This window comes from Scatophagus argus, chromosome 11 (assembly GCF_020382885.2).
Source record: "Scatophagus argus isolate fScaArg1 chromosome 11, fScaArg1.pri, whole genome shotgun sequence".
Classification (NCBI taxonomy): domain Eukaryota; kingdom Metazoa; phylum Chordata; class Actinopteri; family Scatophagidae; genus Scatophagus; species Scatophagus argus.
The window spans coordinates 1,783,342-1,807,755 of NC_058503.1; the positions used below are offsets into that span (position 1 = coordinate 1,783,342).

General features: G+C 39.2%; 2 protein-coding genes across 4 annotated transcripts in view; one reads left to right on the plus strand and one right to left on the minus strand.

The window, feature by feature from the left end:
* Positions 1–24,414, plus strand: part of kcnh3 (potassium voltage-gated channel, subfamily H (eag-related), member 3) — a 125,276-nt gene that overhangs the window by 71,888 nt on the left and 28,974 nt on the right. Inside the window, exons 2-7 of the mRNA XM_046404170.1 lie at positions 5,387–5,620; positions 11,202–11,336; positions 17,032–17,171; positions 18,931–19,189; positions 20,192–20,349; positions 21,013–21,214. Of these exons, the coding sequence (XP_046260126.1) occupies positions 5,387–5,620; positions 11,202–11,336; positions 17,032–17,171; positions 18,931–19,189; positions 20,192–20,349; positions 21,013–21,214 (1,128 nt within the window). The remainder of the gene's footprint in view (positions 1–5,386; positions 5,621–11,201; positions 11,337–17,031; positions 17,172–18,930; positions 19,190–20,191; positions 20,350–21,012; positions 21,215–24,414) is intronic.
* LOC124067095 lies at positions 61–4,760 on the minus strand. Of its 3 annotated transcripts, XM_046404173.1 has the most exons (11): positions 4,680–4,760; positions 3,857–3,953; positions 3,529–3,687; positions 3,211–3,262; positions 3,105–3,177; positions 2,726–2,862; positions 2,549–2,642; positions 2,100–2,432; positions 1,701–1,872; positions 1,489–1,616; positions 61–1,356 (listed from the first exon to the last, which is right to left on the minus strand). In XM_046404173.1, exons 2-11 carry the CDS (start codon positions 3,948–3,950, stop codon positions 1,036–1,038), a joined length of 1,563 nt encoding a protein of 520 aa, XP_046260129.1. In that variant the 5' UTR covers positions 3,951–3,953; positions 4,680–4,760; the 3' UTR covers positions 61–1,035. The 3 variants fall into 3 exon arrangements, with proteins under 3 accessions (XP_046260129.1, XP_046260128.1, XP_046260127.1); XM_046404172.1 differs by having other exon boundaries at positions 2,549–2,639; positions 3,105–3,262; XM_046404171.1 differs by having other exon boundaries at positions 3,105–3,262.

The window sequence follows — 24,414 nt, forward strand, 5'->3', positions numbered from 1 at the left end:
AATATACTTTTTTTATCTGATACATGTCAACTAAACTATGATTAAAAAAAAGAGGACAGGTTAACGTTAAAACATTTATTTTTAAAACTCTGCACCACATTAACTTTTTAAAATATACTTTTAAAACATGTAACAGTATGGAACAATGTATGCTACCTCACTGTCATTAGAGTATTGTTTATCAAAGGGTCTAAAATAAGTCAACTTATCAACACAGATGACATCATGTTCATTATTTTTCTCCTCTACACAAAATGCATGAAAGTGGTCATCAAAATACATTGTATTAACAGCACAACCTATTACAAAAGCATGCTGTTCATATATTACAATGTTGCAGATCTTTTTGAAAACCGGTAGGTCACTTGATGTGCCAGTGCAAATGAACAAATCTACATGATACTCAGTTCCATAATTTTTCACCCAGTTGGTGGTTGAAACATCTGAAGATGTGTCCATATGTAATAACTGACTCAACCCTTCTCCACCTTCTAAGCCATCAAGTGTTTTCATTTTTATAGGGCCAAATTCAAATCTCTTGGCTCTGAACATCACAAATAACTTCCTCCATTGAACAAACTATTGTTTGTACAGTGCTTTCAGAAAGACCAGAAGCTTGTAAATGTGCAACAATTGACCCACACATTGATGAGATGTCACTTTTATCAACCACCTTGTGGGAGGACACAGGTGGGGCCCGCAACATGGAATGAGAAGTTGTTGGCTGGTCACTGGAAATTTCTATCTCAAATTGTTTTTGTGATGCTGTGTCTTGATTAATATCAACTTGTTAATCATGGAATTGCCTATGAGCATTGTTAACGTGCTTTCTGAAGCCACTGTATGTACAAAAAGATGATGTACATCCTTGCTCTCCGCATTTTAAACGCAAGGTCTTGGCAGGATATAAACCATGCTGAAATTTTAAATGCTGACAGAGAACTGAACAATTTTTGTGGTGCACTTTACAAACAAAACATGTGAACATACTTGAATGTTTTAACTGTTTTCTGACCTGTCAAAACAGATGGCACATCAGCGCTCTCGCAGTAGTCTTGCTCTAAGTTCCTTGACCCGTGGGGTTTCTTTTGCATTTCCAACGTCAATGTTGTACACGGTTGTTTGAATGAATGTGTAGAAACTGCAGAGAGCTTCATCATAGGAGAGACTGAAGACGAAGTGAGCTTTGAATAGCTCATCAAAAGCAGCCACTGATGTCTGAGCCTTGCATGGGATTGCCTTCTGGTCCACAATGATGAAGAACCTTTGGATTGTCTTCTTTTCTTGACCAATGCAAAGGAGGAAGGGCTGTCTTTGATCCACTTTCTCAAGAAAAGTAGTGATGCTGGCTCCTTCCTGGAGTTGGAATGGCACATTAAACATAGTCAACAGATGTGGTATATTTTTTAACTTTAAAATTATATAAATAAACTCAAACTTTGTATTTTCTTTGTTGTTCAGTGAATACAGAAACCAAACCATAAATACCTTAACAAATCTTAAAAGGTGGTTTGCTGCTTGCGCTGAGCTCATCTTAGCCATTTTTTTCTGGCCTCTTGATGTAGGGGGCAGGAGATGTAACAGCAACAGGATAGCTGACATACCACCATCCCATCCTTAGAAACAAAATGTGTATTAAAAGAGAACAAAAACTCAAGTGGCAACTGGAGAGAAAACAAACCAAAACAAACCACACTTACCAGATTTATTCTCAGTCAAAGGGTCAAAGGCTGTCAGCAGCTCCTCAACATAAAGATTTGAAGGAAGATTCTGGCATTCTGTGATGACTTTGTTCTTGAAATATGAAGACCATTTTGCAAGAAACCGTCCAGATACTTCATTGCCAAACATGAGGGAAAAATCCTGTTCAATCTTTAAGCAGAGACACAATGCCCATGTACAGGTTAATTACTTTAACTTGGAGAGGAGCAGCAAATATTTGAACTACTACTAAAAATGTCTCTGGATGCAGTCATTCATCCAGGTCATGTTATGTCCAAGAGTTTAAATCGAGGCAACTGGATTCATGGATTTTTTTCTGAATCCAGTTGCCTCGATTCAAACTCTTGACATACTATTAAAAATCAGAATGTCCTCACCAGTCCGGGAATGTCAAGGAAACGAGGGAATACATCCAAGATCGAAGATGCTGCATCCTTGTCATGAACCACCTTCTGTCTGTACTCAAATGTTGCTCTCATTTTCTCTTTAATGACACAATTATCTGTTGAGTGTCTGATGACAGACAGTGCCTCTCTGCACTCCTCACCAAAGAGCTGTTCACCAGTTAACAGAGATTCTCTTTGAGCTGTTGGGCTATCCTTAAAATTAGGCCTGGAACTTCTGTGAAAACCATCGTTGGTGTTGCGTTGAACAGTCTTCAGCCTCCAGGCAAGATAGCCAGTATTGGCCACTGGATCATAGTAATGTTCCTGTTTAAACATAAATAGACATGTACACAAGCACCCAAAAAGGTTAAATTGATAGAGAAATCTAGCCAAATCATGAAAATAGAGTTTTGGACTTTATGTAGGCATTTGGAACTCACATATCCATTTTTAGAGTATGGATCCTGCAGGTATGGAAAAAGAGTCACAATTCCAAGGGCATAGCTAGTCCGCACACTAGTTGGTGGAATCCTTCTTTAAAAACACAACAACAAAACATTAACATCTGTGCCCAAAGTATAATTTCAGATTAAAATTAAGAGACCAGAAATTCTTACCCATGTGACTGAATCATGTCTGCAACCAGAATGTTCACCATGCATCTACGCACTGCATCTGACAGTGATTTAGTTTTGGCGTACTCTTTAAAAATTTCTTCACCCTTTGCATTGGACCTTAGCACACTTTCAACCATCTGGAGAAATACAAAAGCAATTTTATCCAAATAATACCTATCCAGAAAGTTTTAGCATTTAGTTTGAGTTTTAGTGGGCAGAAAAATAGTGCATAAGACTTGTAACTAAAGACTTTCCATGCAACTTTTTTTAGGCAGATGAAGCAATCACATTTGTTTAATTAAATTTAATATCAAGATCAGTAACCAGTATTGAGCAATTTTAAAAATCTAACACATCTGTGAAAGCTTTTAAGGTTCACCTGGCTTGCTTCATCACGATCCAGTTCATTCAAGTCCCTCTTTCTTGTGGATGTTAGGATAACGGTTGAATCAGACGAAACTGAAGAAGCAGGTGATGCTGAAGGGTCAGGCAATACTGATGAAGACAATTCATCTGCTACTATCTGAATGTCCAGATCTTCAAAATGGTCCACAGAGAAATAAAAAATACCACAACATACTAATCAGTGAAAGCTGAATACAAATAAACATGACAAATTAAATCATTTATAAGCATCTTTAGTAAAAACATCTAAAAGTAATTCTCATAAAATTAATATTAATATATCTTAATGACTCAAAATTATGGAAAAATACACCAGCCCTGGAATATCAGCCATGTACCAATAGTAATAGTTATGCATAGCACATTAGCTAATACACATATGCCTTTAGTATCTTTACCTGCTACTGGACACCGGCCGCTTATAACTTTGAAGTTCAGGACACCAGACTTAACCAGCTCATCAAATATGTCTGCATCGACTTCAGTGCCCGCTTCATCAGTTAAGACGAGCTCATCTGTACTCAAGCCACTGGCTTGCAGACTAAATTTTTCTGTTACTGGAAGGAAAAAAAGCCAAATAAAACCTTAGCACATGTGATACAACATCCCATTTTTCTCCTTTGTTAATTTGTTATTGAAGACAAAAACACAGAAAGAAATTGTTTAGCACAGTTCAAATATTTACAATATTTATGCTGATAATTTGGTGTATCAGTGTATACAAACCCTCATGAAGAAATTGGAGGTAATCACAGTTTTCATTTCTCTGTGGAACTTTGATGTACTTCTGGACTCCTCCGTATTGCACCTTTGCCAGCATTTTCTGTATAAATCATAATATATATATTGCAACACCGCATTTATGACAAAAAACGTGATAGAATGCTGTAGCTACAACAAAACGTGACCCCTGAGATTTCAACTTGAGACAACAGCAGGAGACTAGAAGTTGTTTTACGTCAGCAGTCATACACTGGCGATGTTTACTATCTGGTACAGAATGCATATAATACTTTGTGTAGTACAACAAACACAGGAGAGCAGTGTAGCTGCAGTACAGGAGCTAACTTGAACCGGCGGGCGGCAACACATAGCGCTAACTGTTCATCGTCTTGCTAGCGACACTAGTCTATGCCAGCTTTGCCAATGTCCTGTATTTCCCCTTAAAATAAAGCTTATATGAACCCATAGCATCTCAATTTTGTCGCGGGCTGGTGGAAACTCTTGCTTTTCGTTTATTTAGACAGGTACTGGGCAGGCTAAATTAACACGGTTTAGCTAACGCTAACACACATCAAATTTGCAGCTAATGCCCACTAATCTTAATAAAATATCTGTGAAATGGTTAGCGGCAATATTTACATTGACTGTGAAATTGTGCATGAATTAGCATTAACTAAATTTCGGATAGCTGAGTAAATCGTTAGCGTTAGCTTGGCGTGCGCGTACAGCGCTGTACTTAGTCTTCACAAAGCATACAGAGTGCGAGTTAATGAGGCACATTAACGTTAAACATAAGGTTATACACATATTCATCACATTTACTTACCAAACAACATCATCTCAGCTGGAGAAAAGTTCAATCTGCAGCTCCCAGAATGAAAGACTACGTTAGTAGTCTACTACCGAAGCATGCATGAGGGGGCGGGGTTGATGAGTTAACACCTGAGGAGTCATTTCCATGTACGGAGTTCATCGTTTAAAATAAGAGAGTAAAATGTCATTCACTGACACTTACAGAGTTAATTCACAAACACTCCGTTCTGACACTCCATACTAACACCAACTATTTGTCCCCAGAGAGTAAAACTTAAAATATTTGACTCTGTTAAGAGTTTAATTAACTCTACTCCTAACTAAATTTTGCCAACACCAGAAATTTAACTCTTCTGCTTTTGCTGTGTACTGTTACTGATTTGCTGGGCTTCCTCATCCTAGAAACCGGCAGCTCCCTGGTTTATGTGCATCATTTTGAATATTTTGATAAAAAAAAATGTGTGTTTTGTTTGAGGAATGCAGAATCACAACAACTTACTTGACTTACTTGGTAGTGTAACTGCTCATCTAAGTACAGATGAAAATTTTCAATTTCACTCTTGGCAGGACCATAATAGTCTCTGTAACATTATGGTGTAATAGGATACTCTGAAGTTCCGAACTGAGCTGAATTCTCAAATTAAATGAATTTATTATTTTAGCTGTTTGCCATTCTTAGTCGTTTTGATCAGTCTCTTCTTTTTGTCTTCTGTCCTACAGACAGCAACTTTGTTCTGGGAAACGCCCAGGTGCAGTCACTCTACCCCATCGTCTACTGCTCTGATGGTTTCTGCGAGCTCACTGGTTACGCCCGGGCCGAGCTCATGCAGAAGAGCTGTGCTTGTCACTTCCTGTACGGCCCAGAAACAAGTGACCGGTTGACGGCCCAGATCCAAGGAGCCCTGGATGATAGGAGGGAGTTCAAAACTGAGTTAATCTTCTACAAGAAGGAAGGTGAGACTGCAAACAGATGTGTGTGTGTGTGTGTGTGTGTGTGTGTGTGTGTGTGTGTGTGTGTGTGTGTATTTCTCCTCAGGTGTATGTTTATTTGTCTGTTTTTACCATGACTGCTTTGACATTTGCTTTGCGCAGACTTGAACTTAAATATTCACACAGTGTAAAAACGAAGTATTTAAGTAAAATAGAGTGTTTGGAGTGAAGAATAACTTAACCTGCCTTTAGAGGAAGTAATTTGATTCAACTAATTCTGATTGAGTCAAGTAAATAAAATATAATGATAATGATATAAAAAATATAATGTTGTAAGAAAAGGATTGGAGGTTTGAACAAGGGTGCTGACACACTGTGTTGTCTTGGCTTTGCCTTACCTCTTCTATATATTGCATGTTATTTTTAATATTTTCAACTGTGTATATTTATGTTGTATTTCCCCTCAGGTAATTCAATTGTTGAAAAATTCATAACAGAAAAAAAGTGCTAATTAATGTTTGACAGTTACAGAGTAAAATAGAAGCATATGCACATAATAAGTGGAATATAGGCTAGTGGTTATGAAGTTACAACTTGTAAATGTTCAACTTAATATTCCAAAGAAAGAGGCAATGTAAATATAAGAATTATTGTGAAATGTCTGAGTTTGTGACATGTGTGCATGGATTTTTTTTCAGGAAACACTTGACATATTTCAAAGAGAGCTCACACCACACTTACAAGCCATATAAGGATTATTGTGATAAAAGTTTTCAAGTTACGAACAAGACTAAGACGCTGCAGACATGCAGGCAGCTAACATCAGCATGCTAACACACTCACAACAACAATGTTGGCATGATGATGTTTAGCATGTAGCAATGCAGAATGTTAATGTTCATCCTGATAGTTTGTTGTCGAGAGCTAATGTTTGTTAATTAGCACTAACCTGTTTAGAAGGTTATGATGAACATTTTTAATTTTTCAAATACTTGGGTCATAAACCAAAAGCATCTGACACATTTTAAAAATCACCTGTTGAGTCAGAGGATCATCAAAGTGATAGGCTTTGCCACTGATAGAGCCACACTGCTACTGTAGCATGGCTAATAGGGTTGGGCTGGGGTGACAGTTTTCTGGTTGCTTGACATCAAACCAGCTATAGACCAGTCCAGATGGGTAAGGTCTGGTCTATAGGTTGACATCAAACTGGTTTGATGTCAAGCAACCAGACCAGACCAGACCAGACCCATCAAGACCAGATGGGTATGCTGAATTTTACCAGTAGGTATTGCATGTGACATGCAGGACGCACAAAACCATTGACTGTGTATAAAGATGGACTACCTGAGATCCCCCACCCCCCCCAAAACTAAACTTTTATTCACTCACCAAACTAAAAACTCAAAGTACATGTCAACAAAAAAAATAAATAAATAAATAAAAATCCAAAGGTGGTTTCCGTCATTTTTGGTCATCCTTACCATGCTGATGTACATTCATACATTGATGTTCATATATGTTTGGTTTAAATGAGTTATTTGATGAGGCATGTTGTTGATCTCAAGCCCCATAATCCATGAGGACAACTATGACAGATCAAGTTTTACTTTCTTACAAAAACCACCGAATCTAACTTTTCTCCTTCTATAGCTTAACATCAAAATAAGAAATAAAAAACAGTCAGTAAAGATTGCTAATTGGCTATCCTGGAGCTCCTGTTAACCAGCCACCTGCTGCTAGTGCTCTCCACCTACACCTGACAAATGCTGGTTCAGAGAATTGGCATAAAATCAAACCGATGTAAGCTGGAGACCTACCCATCCCAACACCACAGTGACACAGGATTTTAAATGTGGCATATGGAGAAAATAAACTAATAAAGAAATAAAATAAAGAAATAAAAGCTGTAATGCAGTGTTATTCACCACAATACATTGTGTGCATTATCCATGAGGCCAAACATTGAGAACATTGAGTCCTGCATTGTTTACACCTATGTTTACTAGCTTGTAGACATCTTTGCCGATGCCTTTATTGTCCTGTCAATCAGTGTAGCCTAGTCCCAATCAAAAACAAACAAACAAAAAAAAAGTTCCATGGGGCTACTACAGGTCAGAAATCCCACATGGTGCCTTCAACATGTACACACAACAATTTACTTAAAGGTCTGTTAAACCTAAAGCACAACTACCTGTCCCCTAATAGCCGATGACTGGACTCTGAGTCAACTCTGAAAATCTGATTTGGTGGACAACCTGAGTGTGTATAAACTGGTTTGTTTCATATGTCCCTCCGTCTGCCTCCAACATTATTTTATTATGTACTTGCTCGGAGTGGGAGTGATGAAACCTTTATCGCTCTTGTTGATCCATAGAGTTTGATGACCTTTCCTAATTTCCACCATAACTCCTTTCAGAAAGCAGAAGGCAATCAACCGGAGCGTGTGAGAACACCTGTGGTCATTGTGCAGGGCCTTAAGTAACTAACTGTAATTACTAGTAGTAGTGTAATTTCTGGTGAAATGATATATGTCTCTCAGTTAATTTATCAAAAGTAAATGTCTGTTATAATCATCTGTCAGTTATAATGTCAGTAATATGTTCTAATGAAATAATGACAATTAACATTTGTCAATGACAGCCTTTCCTTCTTTATTGTCATACTTGGGTTGTAGTACTATGAATGGATAAACAGAACAGAAGACTGTACATACTGCTACAGTTTATCTTCGTGCTCCACTCAAACGGACAACAAATGCAGCCTCGACATGGCTGATGTTTTTATTAAGGCAATCCTTCCATTTGTTCAAATGCATTATTTACATGCATGATCTTCTACTGGGAATTTGTCTCGGAGTTGCGGGGAACAGCATGCAGTGTACTGAATGCAGCCCCACAGAGTCACATATCAGACATTACATACGAGTAACAGAAAACCAAAACAGCTTGTTTAGCCTATTTCATGCATTTATGGGCCAGCCAGCAGGAGCTACTTGTCCTATTGGATAACCTTATTTAAAGGATAAGGCTGGTGTTAAAACAAATGTGATATGCTTTGTCAAGACAGTCGGAAAAGAAGAAACTCGAATCACGAAGGTGTACGTGTGTTACGTGGTATTCTAGTTTCCATTAGAGGCACAGATTTGTGGAGCTTTAAAATGAATGAATGAATGACCTGCAATCTCTGTGTCCACATTGCACCTACTCACTTCGGGATCTAGTGACTACTAAAGACACAGATAGCACAGAAAAGCAGTTTTTCATTCAGGCTGAAGGATCGCTTTGAGTACAGTGTCATTATAGCTGCGTGCATATGGTGCCCCTGTATGTAATGACCATCTGGTCACACATGGTAAGGTTCTGGGAACATAAAGCCCTCTTAGCTGGTCAAGGCAAATGATTCCTTCATGAATAACGTTACCACTGACACATGTCTTTGAGAGAAAAAATGCTTTGAAACCTATGAAGGCATTTGATATTAGATGGGTGAACATATTAGGATGGTACATAAATCATCCTTTCACTCTTACAGGTCTGTCCTTCATTCACTTTTACTGAGGTCTCTACTCTGAGCAACTAATTTGATGTCAAAGAGTATTTTTAGGGCTTTCTTATAACTGCCCTGGACTCTGCCCTGGAGTGTAATGCTTCAAATGATTTCAATAAGAAACAAAGGATACAGAAAATGATGATTACTCTACTCTTGTCTTGGCCTAAATGACTAAAAGAGGAGAATTTTTACATGTGAAACTAGTGATTTGCTTTTAATTATTACTGATCTTCTTGGTAAAAAGAAATATTTCTCAGTTGGTGAAAGAACGATTGAGATTAATTTACATGTTTGTCTAAGTTGAGGTTTTGATCAAAAATGACACCAAGATTTCTGCACTGCTGAGTTACAGAATGGCTGTTTTATATTTGGATATTGCATAGTCTTGCCCAGTGATCATTATCTCATTATCAATCATCATTATCTGTCTTATCAGCATTTAGCAGAGGGTCATTTTGTTGCAGAATGAAGGTGTTTTAGCAGGTTCACAGTGTCTGCCATATGATGATGATAGTACGATATTATCTGATATCATCATGATATTATCTCGATGTATAAGGTGGCCAATATGGTGATTGTAAATTGGAAAGAGGATTGGACCCTAAACACTTGTTCCAGCTTGACTCGGCATCAGTGATACCAACACAAACACCTGTCTTTTAGGTGGGACCACTAACATTCATAAAGCTGGGCAACACTTATCCACTTCCTACTACTGTACAAAAGTGAAGCCAAAATATCCTGCATACAAGCGCTGCCATCTTGCCCAGGAGACATCATTTGGACTTTGATGTAAATTGCGAGCAGCCATCAGCTGTCAGTCATGACGTTTCACTAACTTTGTATATATCAAATAATTAAATAAAACTAAACTTATTAGAAATATGAACACTTGAACATGCATTGATGTGATAAGAACTATCTAAGCTATCTTTTCATTTGCAAAAATGTATTTGACATGTACTTTCAGTTTTTAATCTGGCCTATGTTCCAGCGGCTAACATGGAGGGGGGTTATGACCTGTATCACTGCCAGCCATCAGGGGGCAATCAAGATGTCTTGGCTTCATTTTAGAGGAGCTCTCGCATCACCCATCTTCATATACAGTCAATGGGTGGGACCTAAACCACTGCAAAGCCCTGTCACCAATACCGAATAAGTAATTTAACACCTTGAGAAGTGCAGTTTCAGTGCAGTGTTTTGTTTTGTTTTGTTTCTAAAACCAGAGTGGAACTTCTCAAAGATGCTGTTATCATGAATAAAAACTAGTTGATCTGATATAATCTTTTTACAACCTCAGATAAAAATGGGACCTTAGAAAGGGACCAAAAAGATTAAAGGAGGAATTTAAAAGATACATGCACACACAGCTATATTCAGTCTCTAGAAGAACTAAAATGTCTAGCAGTTTTCAGTTTTTTCAATAAAAGTCACAAGGGGAACTTACAAGATACTTAGCACAAGTAAGTTCTTCAAAAAGTCACAAGGGAAAAGAGAACCAGAAATGTTTAGCTCAAGGTTACTGTCTTTTCTACGATTGGACAAAGGGAAGAGAACACCTGGGGGACCGTGGACGGGCACGTGCAGCGTGGTCTAGAGTAGTGCTGATCTCCAGGGAGGGGTGATGTGATCCAAGGGCAGGACACAGGGTCATGGCTGGGCAAGGTAGACTAGCAGGAGGCAATAAACCTGAAGCACAAAAAACCCAGAATTAGTACAGAGAGACACATGAAGAGTGCAAAGAATGTCAAAAACAGGCTTAAGTACTTCGTGTTAGGGGCGGAGTCGATCGTAGGGGATGAAAAGCAGCAGATCAGGTGAAGACTGGTGAGAGGAATATAGATCAACCACTCACAGCTCTGTATTAAAGACACACACACACACACACACACACACACACACACACACACACACACACACACACACACACAGGAGAACAAAACAGGACAATTCAGGACGGAGACAAGGGACAATAAACCACAAAAACCCAAACCTGGGTTTTGAGTAGAGAATATTAGTACCCATTGATCTATGTTTGTGTTTGTCTCTCCAGGTACACAGTTCTGGTGTCTTCTGGACATTGTACCCATTAAGAATGAAAAGAGTGAGGTGGTTTTGTTCCTTGTGTCCCACAAAGACATCACTGACAAGAAGAAGGACCAGGATCCTGAGCAAGGACCTGAGACAGGTAACTAAATAACACCTGCTTTTATATCTGGTAAAGTATGACTCTGTGTCAAATCCTCAATATGAGGCACCGTCAAGAAACCGAGGTATTGTCATCTGTCCGGTCTTTGGCTTAAGAGATCTGTCTCCTCATTTCCATTTTACATGTAATCTTAAATGCACAGTGTGTAGTGTCCATTGCTGGAGGTCTCTCATTTATAACAAAAGGCATAAATAGTGTGGGATCATGAGAGTTATTGTCTTTATTCTTAAACAGCCACCATGAAAATGATGAAAATTTATCTGACATGACTCAGCTGGAAATGTTCAATGAGGAGAGGTGATGTTTTAAACTCTTATTCACACTACATTTAGTCATTTAGTCTTCCTCAGTCTCTTACTCTCTGGGAGGTTATAGCAGCAGGTGACAAACAACACATGCTGTTAGCTTGAGTAAAATGAAAGATTTCTCTTCAACAGTGGATGTTGTCTTTATGTTTTTATGACCCACCATCTTTGTTGTCACATGATTGGAGTTCCACACTTTGTTGACATCCATCCATGATGAACACCATGAGACACAGTTGAAAGCTCTGAAAAATGCTTGTGTATCAGCTAGTGTGCGAGTACATGGACTTCGAGAGAAGTTTCATTTTTATGCTATTCTTCTGGTCAAGAACAAACCATCTTCATAGTCGGTGATGTACACAAAAACCAACTATGCAAGAAATTTTCTTTGATGATGCTGCATCATGAACAACAAATCCATGTTGAAATCAGATCAAAGGCTGTCAAAAAAAAACAATTATTGTGGTTATGATATTTAATACCAAATTCCATATGCAGTCCTATAACTTTCATAGGCATAAAATGAAACGTGGTGAAATGTGGTCACACTGAAAACCTATCAACATTACTGTATGATGTTGATGATGTTTTTAACACAATATTCTGTGCCTGTAATGTAATCATGGGTACAATGGGGAACATTAACTGTGGTTGGTGATGCAACGTGTGCTGGTGCTGGGGTTATTTACTTGTATCAGAATGGCTCATTCAGTCATTTATTTATTTATTTTTAAAAAAGGCTCACAGTCCTCCGTGACAACTCTATTATCTCTATTATCTTGGCTGTATGATTTGAACATAATTTTAATAACCCCTCATCACTAAGAGGGCAACAGCATGCAGAACATTTTGTCTCTCAACTCGGCCCTTTCAGGTATTGCAATTTCAACCTACCAGTTAGGCATTAAATGACAATTCTGACGTTTTTTCATCCTTACATCTGTCTATCAACCTGAATCTTACAGTAATATAAATAGTGTGTTTATTTAATTTACACGGTGAGTCATAATCATTGTGCCATAGATGCTATTTAATATGGTAATGCAGGTACTTGATGGCCGAAGCCACAATTGAATTAAGCACGCCGTTTTTATGGGTTTTCAAGAGGCAGTCGTGAATTAATAACAAACTCCGCTGACATCTGTGGCTAGGGTTAGAGTGCTAACACATGCAGTACATGAGATGCTGCAGTTTCAGCAGCCCTGTTTGTTGGGACAGTCGTTAAGGACATATGCACGGCAGTGTCAAGGTCTACTACCTGTTCTACATGACATGTCAGGCTTCTCCTCAGGGTCTGTGTTCACTGGGACGTCACAGGACACCGCGACACCTTCATGTCCCCGTGCTCCTTAGATAACCCAGAGAATGTGGTCTAGAGGGAGATGAATGCGTGTTTGACGCCTGCAGGGTTAGGCCAGGGTTACCCAGCTCGCTTATCCTGTGGCTTGGATTATAAATAATGTGGTGAGCTAACTCTTAGCTGGTCAGGTTCAGTGTTGCTGGGGTGATGTTTGTTACAGGAGGGTAGTTATTTATCAGATTCCTCCTACTGTAGTCATACCCTTAGAGGGCAGATTCTGTGTGAGGTGAAATGAAAGGTTACAATGTTGCACCTTTAGTCGGAGCCCACTACCTATGCACCCTGCTGCTTCTGTGCTGCTTGCTGAAAAGGGTTCAGGATGGTTTGGGGCAGTTTCATCATCTTACATATAGTGGGGTTCCTACGCATTCAGGTAGGCTGTCTCAATTGGCCAGCTACATTTATGCAAATCACAGTGGGCAAATACACGATGACTGTGATAGAAGGAGAGCATTGAAGTCCAGCAGCATATTCCACCTATGCTTGTGGAACTGTGGTTATAATGTTGTAATCTTTTATCCTTGTGCTGGCAGGTGTGGAGAAACTAGGTATTTTGTCTTTTAGGTATTTTCTGTGGCTGTCCACCTACCTGATATAACACCTTTTAGCAACATATTTAGTCGGGGGCTTTTTGAGCCATTTGTTTGAGTTCGTTTCTTTTTGTACTGCTGCGAAAACAGAGTGAGAAATTCCAGCGTGCAAAGCTTAAAAAGCAGACTGAGTGTTTGTGCTAACAAACTTGTATTCAATATTTTATAATCATGCACTCATATTGTACACACTGAATGTACAGTTATTACAGACACCCAATTCTCATTTTGAACTGCCAAATCCCGTTGCCTTGCACAATCTTTTTTCTCATTACAGAGAAATCAAAACTTCTAAAATAATGTGGAGTGTTCGAATTTTTATTATTATTTTTACTTTATTTTATTTATTTATTTTGATTGGCTGGTTGGAAAGACCACCTGCTTGAAATCATTTATCCAAATTTTCCCTCTTGCACTGGTTCTCTCATTTAGCTCATTTGGCATTTGGCTGAGTTTCTCCTTGCCCCCCCCCCCCCCCCCCCCCCCCCCCCCCCCTTAAAATAACTGAAGCCAGCTCTCATACACTGCATAAGTTTCATTTTAGATTCAAGCGACAAAATTAGAAGTGCAATACACAGGGAAGAGAGAACAAATAACAAAACAGACAGAAAAAGAGGGTGAGAGAAACAAAAAGGATTTAAATAGTTTCTATTTAATGATTCATCACTGAGATATGACCATATCCATTAACATAGCTTTTAGGTTTTCTTCTAAATTAAGCACCTCTAGATGTCAAACGAAAGTGAAAGAGGGAACAAGTGGCAAACCGCAGGTAAATAAAAGACATGGAAGACTTTGACATTCAGAATGTGAATAGTTGACACAAACGATCCCACTTATCTGGACCTGCTGCTCAGTGGGAGTATGCTGACTGGACGGCTCACTTTTGGCACTTAGTTCAGCGTGATGTGCCTTTTCAAAACGTAGAATCATTTAGTGAGATAGAAGCTGAGTGAGAAAGACAGAAAAAGGCTGTGAACATGTTAAGCATGGAAAAAAGGACTTTGACTGCTTGATGGTGCAGAATATACAAATCTTACACACGAATCATACACACACTCATGAACACTAACAAACGGACACTTAAAAACAAACACAATTTGCTCACACTCATATGCACATGTGTTAATTGACTGCATTAATAATTCAAAATGTCGAGGCAGCCCATTTTCCCCATCAGTACACACAGGATCCCCCAGAGAGCATACTGCATATCCTGAAAACCAGTGCTGTCAGAAATCGCAGCATAATTAAAAAAGAGTCTACCCTAAGGTGTGTAAATACCATTTCCATCTCTGTATTGCATTTGCTGATTTAATTACATGTTGAGGACTCGAGGTGAAAATGGGCACCATGTTTCTCTAGCACACCTTTAGTGCTAGTATGAAACAATGACCCTGAGACCTCAGCTTCCTGTGTGGCCAGGAGTCATGCTGATGTTATCTCAGCGTGTTCCAGCTTCTATCCGGATGAATCAGTGAAGCAGTAGTGCAACATTTTCATTCAAGAGGTGGAGCCCTACACAACTTGCATTGTGAGCTTATAGGGCTGACTGACTCTGATGGCCCAGCCTGTTTCTTGGTCACGACCAGTAACTTCCTAGAGAGCCTACAGAGTAATATTTTCTCATCAAATACTTTGCAAGAAAGTGAATAAGTGTGTTTTCCAAAATGTCTAACTATAACTTAGACATGTAAGTGACCAGTTTGCGCTAGATTATGTTCAACCATGTCCAAAGGCTAATGTGTTTATATGGCTTCAGAGGCCCCACACTAAAGTGCAGTTAAAAGTCACCATAGATAGTGGAGGGAGGCAATGATTGTTCATCTGGGAACAGCACGCACTTTTGGAAATTTAGGTGGTGAACTGGTTAAATAAATAGTTGTGTAAAGAACAAAAGAGAGAACGTGAAAGCTTCGCAATAGAGAGCTTCATTGTTTAAATGCAGGTTTCGCAGGGTTAATGTGCTCTGCCATCTTTCATTAACAAGCAAAAGACATCAGACTTTAGCTAATTGACCTCAACCACACAAACCACCCCCTGTGTTTTCTCTTAGCAGCAGTTAAACAAAGCCAGTTGGTTCCATTAATATGCAATCAATAGTTTATTATTGGTGTCCCGCTCCTGTATGATGCATGACGAGAGCTGCTTTAAGTCTAGAAAATAAAGACACTCTTTAAAATGTTAAAGATGTTAAAAGTTCACATTGGCCTTAGGGTCTGTCTAGACCTCTTCGTCACTACTTTATCTAAGTGCCGCCATTCTGGCCAACACAGACAATATAAAATTACAGAAAATAACAGTATGGCAACATTAGCAAGAACCTTTGAAGCCTGGGTCACGTACAAGCAATGCAAATTTTCTCACAATAAAGCAGAAAATAAGCATGTTAAGTTACATAAATTACGTAAGTTGCATCAGTTAAAATGTTACGATTAAATGTTGACTTTTGGTTTCATGCACAAACAGCAGTTTGTGACCCATCCATTCACCCCACCATCTTCCATATGCATATGACTGTTGCACTTTATATGATATTGCCTGACACAATTGGTACAGTCACCAGAGGTTGCTGGCTAACAAGAAAATGAAAACAAAGGTAAAAATGTTGTGGACTGGATGGACGTTTCCTTTCTGAGGAAATTCATCTCTAACCCAACAGGTGTATCTTCTTTATACATCTGCTAAAACAGAAGCTGGAAATACACACTCCACAGCTACCAGTCCCAGCAACAGTAGACTCTCACTGCACCATGTGAACCATTTGATATCCATCCCAGATATGATGAGCAAATGAAATTTACTAGCTGAAAATGAAAATGAATTGGTTACAAGGGTGGGTATTTGCTAACCGTAACATCACATTATCAACAGACAGTAGAACAATCATAACAGGAAATGTAAAGTGGAAATGGAGAGAACAAACACACAGTGACTACTCTACCTTGCCTGATCCTATCTTTTACTATGCAATAAAGGATAAAAAGCATGACATAAATAAGATGTTGGAGCTGTGTTGTGTTACCATTATTACTGATTCTGTTCTGTAAGTACAGATCTGGATCTCAGCCTAGATCATTAAAATCAACCTGAAGAACTTCTTGTTTGGTCGATAAAGAGCCACAAAGGCAGAGAGCAGGTCAATATCATATCAAATATTTAAACAAAACTGGAGTTGTTGTACATCAGAGCATGGAACTGGCACAGAGGAAACTATGAATGTCAGAAGGGTTGCATAATTTGGTTTTGATGAGGTAAGACGGTTTAAGACATATGCATGTTATGTTTTCACTGCCTCTGATCTTTAAGTGACAGCTGTTAGAGCAGCGATTCAGGGTCAACGTGTCTGGGTTAACACGGTTTAAATTGCTCACCTGTGTTGGGGACTGTGGCTCAGCATATTACCATCTCCTTCACAGATGAGGAGACAGGTCTGGAGGTGCATCAGGTAACTCGCCCTCCAGGCTTCAATGCCAACCGGCGCCGCAGCAGAGCTGTTCTCTATCACCTGTCTGGACACCTGCAGAAACAAGACAAGAGCAAGCTTAAGATCAACAATGTAAGTTTCTCCGCATCCAAATGAAAGGGTTTGCACTCTGAGGGGTGATTGATAAGTCTGACATAAGATAGAAGGAGATGAGTTGAGTAATCATGCAGAAAACACAGACAGCGTAGGCCTTCTTGCAGCCATAACTAACTCAGACAAGGGTTTATCATCCATGAAGGTCCACGCGGACATGATGGCAACACAAGGGAAGAGAGGCATCCTCAGACTACTACCTCTTCTGCAAGATGAATAATAAGCTCTGTATATGCCATTTTGTCAGTGATGTTGAATTTTCTCCAGAGGTCCAAAATGCTGGCATGCGCAAAGAAAGGATCTGTACGCTCCATGACTGCTGTGTGTAGATGTAGGAGGATACTATGTTGGAAAATCATTGTGACAGATTTTCTAAAATTGCCTCCTTCTAACATATGGCATGAAATCGTCAATCAGCCCTCGTACTTCTGTGAAAGACCAGGAGCTGCATTAGGTTCATATTTTCTGTCTGAGTTAAAAGATGTTTGGTTACCAGATGTATTATGTATTGTAAGATGTATTGCACTGCCAAATTAGCCCCAGATTGCCTCTCATGTAATCCTTATTTTTACTCTTGAGACTTTTGCACAGATGATTACACTGAATTCACAAAGGTAAGGATATGTTTTTGGGAAGGATAAATATAGTACAAGCTCAACTTTGAAACCCCTACAGGTTGTTCAATAACAAACAACCTGTTTTGAAGGCATTTTCAGATTCTTCAAAGAATTTTCCCCCAGATGGAATATAAAGTTATTCCTGCTTTATAATTAATAAAAATAAGAATAATAAAGTTGGGACATGGTTTCTTTACTCTAATGACAATTGTTGGATGTTGCACAGTCTGGCTTGTATTTACATTAAGCTATGATAGAACATACATACTCTGCTTAAACTAACACACCCCAAAGATGTCAAAAGTCATAAACAGTTGACATCAGACTTGCTGACAGCTGCCTGCTGTCTGTCTGCTGCAGTATAGGCAGCACACATGGTATGAAGGTCAGCAGGCGTATGCTCACTTGTGTTTGGCTGCAGGGTGAAAGGGCTCTGCATTTCATTGATGTCAGTAATAAAACCAGCATGCCAACCAACATATCAACATATGCATTTTTAGGCATGTTTGCTTTTTACTTTATCTGTTGCATATTAAAAACAGGTGAAAACATTAAAGAATCATTAGACCCAATACAATTAAAATACATATTCATGTGAAAAATCAAGCAGTTTAACCTCTCAGCCTTAACCTTTTTTAAATAAGCAGTTTCCCGCATATTTTTGTCTTCACTTGAAATGAATGTATTAATAATCTTTTGCTAAAGTCATCATTGTAAGAAGATTCTGTTAGGTAAAACTGAAAATCAAATCAAACCTATCTCGTCACTGAAAACTTTACATCATTTCTATGTGCTTGATTATAGATGCAGCCTTATAGCGGAAATATCAGCTGAACCTTTTGATATAGATTTTATGCACACCTTTATTCAACCTGACATACAATACAGCACTAGTAATTGGCATTATTGGCAATTTATATTACACTTCCATAGGTTTTCATAAGGCCTCTCTCTGCACAACGTGTGTCTAAGAACATAATACTGTATGTATCTGTGTGTGTGTGTGTTCCTCTGTGTGCGCATCAGGCTGTGTAGAAGGAGAAAGTGAGGAAAAAGTGGAAATGTGAAACAAGAGAAAGAGAGAGTGGTGTTAATCTCTGCCTAATTGTCATCCAAACCAGAACATGTTCGGAGAGAAGCCTCCAATCCCAGAGTACAAGGTTGCAGCTATTCAGAAATCTCGCTTCATCCTTCTCCACTATGGGACCTTTAAGGCTGGCTGGGATTGGTTGATTCTGCTGGCGACCTTCTACGTAGCCGTCACCGTGCCCTACAACGTGTGTTTCACCGTGGTAGGCGGGCGGGATGAAGGGAGCAGCAGTGCCCCACGAAGCCCACCCAGTGTCAGTGACATCCTTGTAGAGATACTGTTTATTTTAGGTGAGAGAGCGTGCTGTGATTTTTTGTTTTTGTTTTGTTCTGGTTTGTTTCTTTTAACAAGATTCACTCTTTACACCACCACTTCTGCCTCAGCGTGGTTTAAGTTGAGAAACAAATTCATTTTATGACAAACGTGAACACAGGATATGCGCCTGAGCACGCATTCAAGCTGATGGTAACACTTGTTTAATATCAAGCACAAATGCTAGCTTTAGTAATTAACAAGCTTAATTATTGTAATGAGTGGCTATTTGTTTATTGTGACACCAATGGCTCCTGAAGGGATGTTGGTAAAAGAGCCTGAGAGGCTTGTTGTTCATAATAAAAGTTTTGTGGAAGTTTGTAATGATGCATACAGAGCAGTAAAAGGATATGAGTCATTCACAGCAGAACATTACCCCTCATTTGCAAGACTTCAACAGGCCTCTTTGTCCCCATTCTTGTCCGTCTAACTGTGGCAAACTCATGAGAGCTCTGCAATGGACAATTTGCCTTAATGAAAAAGAGTGAATACAAGCCCTCGATCAATAAACTTCTGCAATGAAATTATACGAGACACCGGGTGAAATGGCTGACTCTCAGTCGATGTCTCATTTGTTAGAACTAATAGGCGAGCCTGTTTATCAATACATTCACTCAGCCAACAGTAGTGGATTGAAATGTGCCATCGGGGTTCCGATTATTTGCTTATTTCTGTTAATGAGTTCCTTATCCTGACATGCTAAAGATTCCTATGAAGACCTGAACAGCAAGTTAACTTAAGAGCCATGCTGTTGGTTTTCTCATGTTTTATCTTTCATCATGTCAGACATATTTTGGTTTCTGTTATTGCAGTGGGATATGCATTTGTATTATTTTTTCTTGTTCTGTTATCATCAAAGTACAGTATCTGTATGTTATTCATTGCTGTGTGATTATCATGGAACAGTAATTTGTCAACGCAGTATTATCCCGCTGTTAATTCATACTGTCAGCCTCTGCTGTTGCTGTCCTCCTCCGCAGACATATTGCTGAACTTTCGAACAACTTTTGTGAGCACGTCCGGTCAGGTGGTGTATGACGCCCGCTCCATCTGTGTTCACTACGTCACCACCTGGCTCTTTGTCGATCTCATTGCTGCCCTGCCCTTTGACCTGCTGTATGCTTTCAACGTCAGCGTGGTGAGTCTCCTCTGTGTGTGTGTGTGTGTGTCTGTCTGTCTGTGGTCATCTGTGTATTTACATGAGCATGAGCAAAGACAGCCAGCAGTGTATGACAGACTGACAAAAAGTTAAGCACCTTTTTTCAAGGAAAGAAAAGCGCTTGAATAAGGACTTACACTCTGTTTCCTGTATTCATTATCCACACTAACACATCAGTGTCAATGAGCCAAAGTTGGAGAAAGAAGGAATTAATGCATGATGTCAGATGCTCCCTGGTGAATTTATTAGATCAACATTTCATCCAAAGTGACAGTCAGACAAACAAATGGCACAGAGCCAGTCTGATGTTAGCGAACATAATGCAGGTCTCATTAATCTGTTTTTCCGTGCTCATAATTCTTAAGATTTTCGAGACCCACGTAGAGTTTTGCGGTAAATGACTACATATGCGTCTATGAGTCTAAAAACATTCAAATTCATCTGAAAAATAAATTAAAGATCCATTTTATGAATGAAACTGTCGGCTATGTTGATTAATCACAAACAAAAGAAACTTTCATGTTTTTAAGAATAGTTAGTCATTTACATCCTTGAGTATTAAAATGATAGCATATGATAGAATGGTTCCTCTAGATTTTATACTGAACACTGAGACAGTGTGGTATTTGTGTGTCTGTGCAGTACTTTGGCGTTCACCTGCTGAAGACAGTTCGGCTGCTTCGTCTGCTGCGGCTGCTGCAGAAACTGGAGCGGTACTCACAGTACAGCGCTGTGGTTCTCACTCTGCTCATGTCCATGTTCGCTCTACTGGCCCACTGGATGGCGTGTGTCTGGTACTTCATAGGTCGCAGGGAGATTGAAAGTCCTGGCTCCTGGGATATTGGTAAGTACACGCTTTTTTTCATCCACACACAGTGTTGGAAAAGACATCTGAAAGACAACACCCACCCAAGCCACAGCCTGTTCAATCTGTTGTCATCTGACAAAAGATACAGAAGTACTTGCTGCTGTGCCATCACACTATACTTCAGGCTGTGAGACCCTTGAACTCATCCTTCACATTCCACCAAGTCTATTTTGGTGACGCAATTACTTATTCACTAGTTTGTTATCATTGACTGTATATAATGATGAACGACTTGAGAGCTCTCTACAAGGTAACCAAAAACATGTTGATTGCCCCTTGATGGCTGGTAGTAATACAGGTCATAACCCCCTCCCGCTCTATGTTAGCAGATGGGATCAATGACCAAACTAAAAACTCAAAGCAGATGTCAAATAAGTTTTTCACAAAGATCATTTACGTCATTTTTCGTAGTTATTACCACAAAAATATATGCTAAAGTGTCCATGTTTCTGATAAGTTTGGTCTGAATTGGTTACCTGAAACTCTAAAAAGGGGGTGAAAGGTTAGAGTTGACAGCTGAGTGCTGCTCTCAACTGCATCAGCTAACACGATACTGGGACTCCACCAACCAATCACTGCTGTACAGACTCTGGCTTCAAATTACATCACCAGCACAAGCAGTGCTTGTCTCTGGGAAATTTTAGCTCTACTTTTGTACAATGGAAGGAGGTGGAGACACGCTGTCCATCTTTATACAGGTCAATGTCTTGCATAGTTTTTGGTTTTTGTCTGTAGCACAGGGAGTTATGACTGCAGTTTTGTTATTGTTGTTTTGTTGTTGTTAATCTTGTGTTGCGTAATGACAAATTAATGATGAATCTTGAATCTTGAAAACAGCGAAGTGCATTTACTCACGAGCTGAACTGAAATTTGACACCTTATGGTTAGCTGCAACATTAAAATGCTATGTAAGGGGTACAGTGAGGCTGACGGTGCCCTGAAGGTCAATGATTTTGCTTATTTCACTGCTACTAACTATTTGACACACAACATGATTTTATTGATTTAAAAAGGAGTTTATTGCATCTGTTAGAAAAGTCTGTTAGATCCTACATTTGAAACTACATTCATAGCAATGTAGCCTTCTTAAGATTAGCATAGGGTTATAATTCACATGAAACTGAACATTTCCACTGATGATGATGGTGAAGATAACTGTGGATTGATGTGATCAGAATTGCACCCATAGCAGCAGTCTTCTATTAAGAAATAACAGAATGGCGTAACTGACAAATCAAAATAGAGTATTCAGCAAAGCTATGTAATTTTTCTGTTAATGTATGCCTAATGATATTCCGGTTATACTAATATTATAAATCTCTGAATGTGTCAGTATTCATTGTAAATTCCAGAGTTCAAACCCCCTGCTGTTGTTTTCTCTGGGTCCTCTAATTTCCTTTCAGTTAGAAAGATAGAAACTGGATACTCTATCCCTCTTCTGAATTATACTGTAAGCTCTGTCCTGAGGAAATGATTTTAGGATTCCCTAATGCAGATTAAATGAGATCTTATCTTACTGCGGTCCCATTTGGTGGTTTCGTATGATTCACATAAAGATCTTCAGCTTTTACCATCTGCACGTTCACCTACCTCATCTTGCAGAGTAATGTCAGAAAATTTGAATCCACAGTAAAGCACAGAAGCAGTTAGGTAGAAAGAAGGTCCCAACGTGTCTCAATTTTCAATCACGACTGATGCTTTTAATAAGACACGACCGCCCTCTTCCACAGGCATCTCTCAAATCCTGCGGGAGACATGAAACCCTGGCACACAACTTGATAAACTTGTAAACACATGCAAGCAGACATGCAGTTACTAAGGGAGCAAACTTTAATCCCTCTGACTCTGAGCATCACTCTTTGTGTGTCTTTGATTTTATACTACATAAGCAAAACACACACACACTCACACACGCGTGTTGTTGAGTCAAATGACAAGATGCAAATGAGTATGTTTTATAAGCAATGGACCAGTTTCAGGGACACATTATAGGGACACATCCTTTCAGCAAACCACATAACGACAGACAGTACCGCTGCAGTCAGTTCATGTCCCTCACTTCACTATACAGACAGACAAGCTACAACAAAGCTCAGTCTGCGGTCTGACCTTTCAGTGACACCGACTGTGACACCCACAGTGGTGGGCTGATATCGGCATGTATGCCAGTCAAATGGCTGGTACTTGGGAGAGCTACATTTTTGTCTGCAGGGCTATCAATAATTCAAGGGCAGCAGAGCCAGGATTGTTATAGCCCCTCGTGGAGCTGTAGTCACCACATACACACAAGTCACAGTCTTATGAAGTGGACAGAAAAAGACGAAGAAAGGGAAAATACATGTAGATTGCATGTGGTGTTTCTAAGAAAACTTGTGGTGATTTATTGGATTTATTGTGGTGATAATTGTGGCCAATTATATTGAAAATCGATTAATCATATCGGTCATTTACTTGCATCTGCTAGTTCCACCTTCATAAATGTCAGGATTTGCTCTGGGAAATTATGATGAGAGCTTTTCACAGATTTTGACATTTTATGCACTAAACAATCCATATTTGATCGAAAATAATTGACAGAGTAATCAATAATGAAAATAATCATTAGTTGCAACGCTGAAATACAGATTTCAACAACACCTTTACAGGGCAAGCAATGGCTTGAAATACCTCTCATTCCAGCAAAAATGGAACATACCCTTCTTCAGTGCTTCAAACACTGCACTGGTTAATTTCAAAGAACTGATTTTAAAGGTTTTTGGGTTTTTCTTTTAGTTTTTTAAAGCTTTAATTGCTCCTCCCTACATTAAAGACTTTCCCCCAGATCCCGCATTGCTTTCCTTTAAATTGTTCCTTATGTTGTCCCATAGAAGTAGCAATGAGACTTTCTTCAAGATGTATTGTTTCAGCATGGCTATTAATTTTAGGTAATGTTGTAGCCTTAATTTTAATCAGTGGCATTTATGTTGTTTCTAAGCCTTTATACCAGCAATAGCCTTGGCTGGAGGCATTGTGTTTTCAGGTTGTCTGTCTGTCCAGGATTTTGTTTCCCCCAAATTTGGCACAAACTGTCCTCTTGGACACAAGGATGAACTGATTAAATTTTGTTGGTCAAAGATCCGTGACCTCAAATCCATCTGTCTCATTCCTGTGAAAGTAATATCTCAGGACCACCTTGA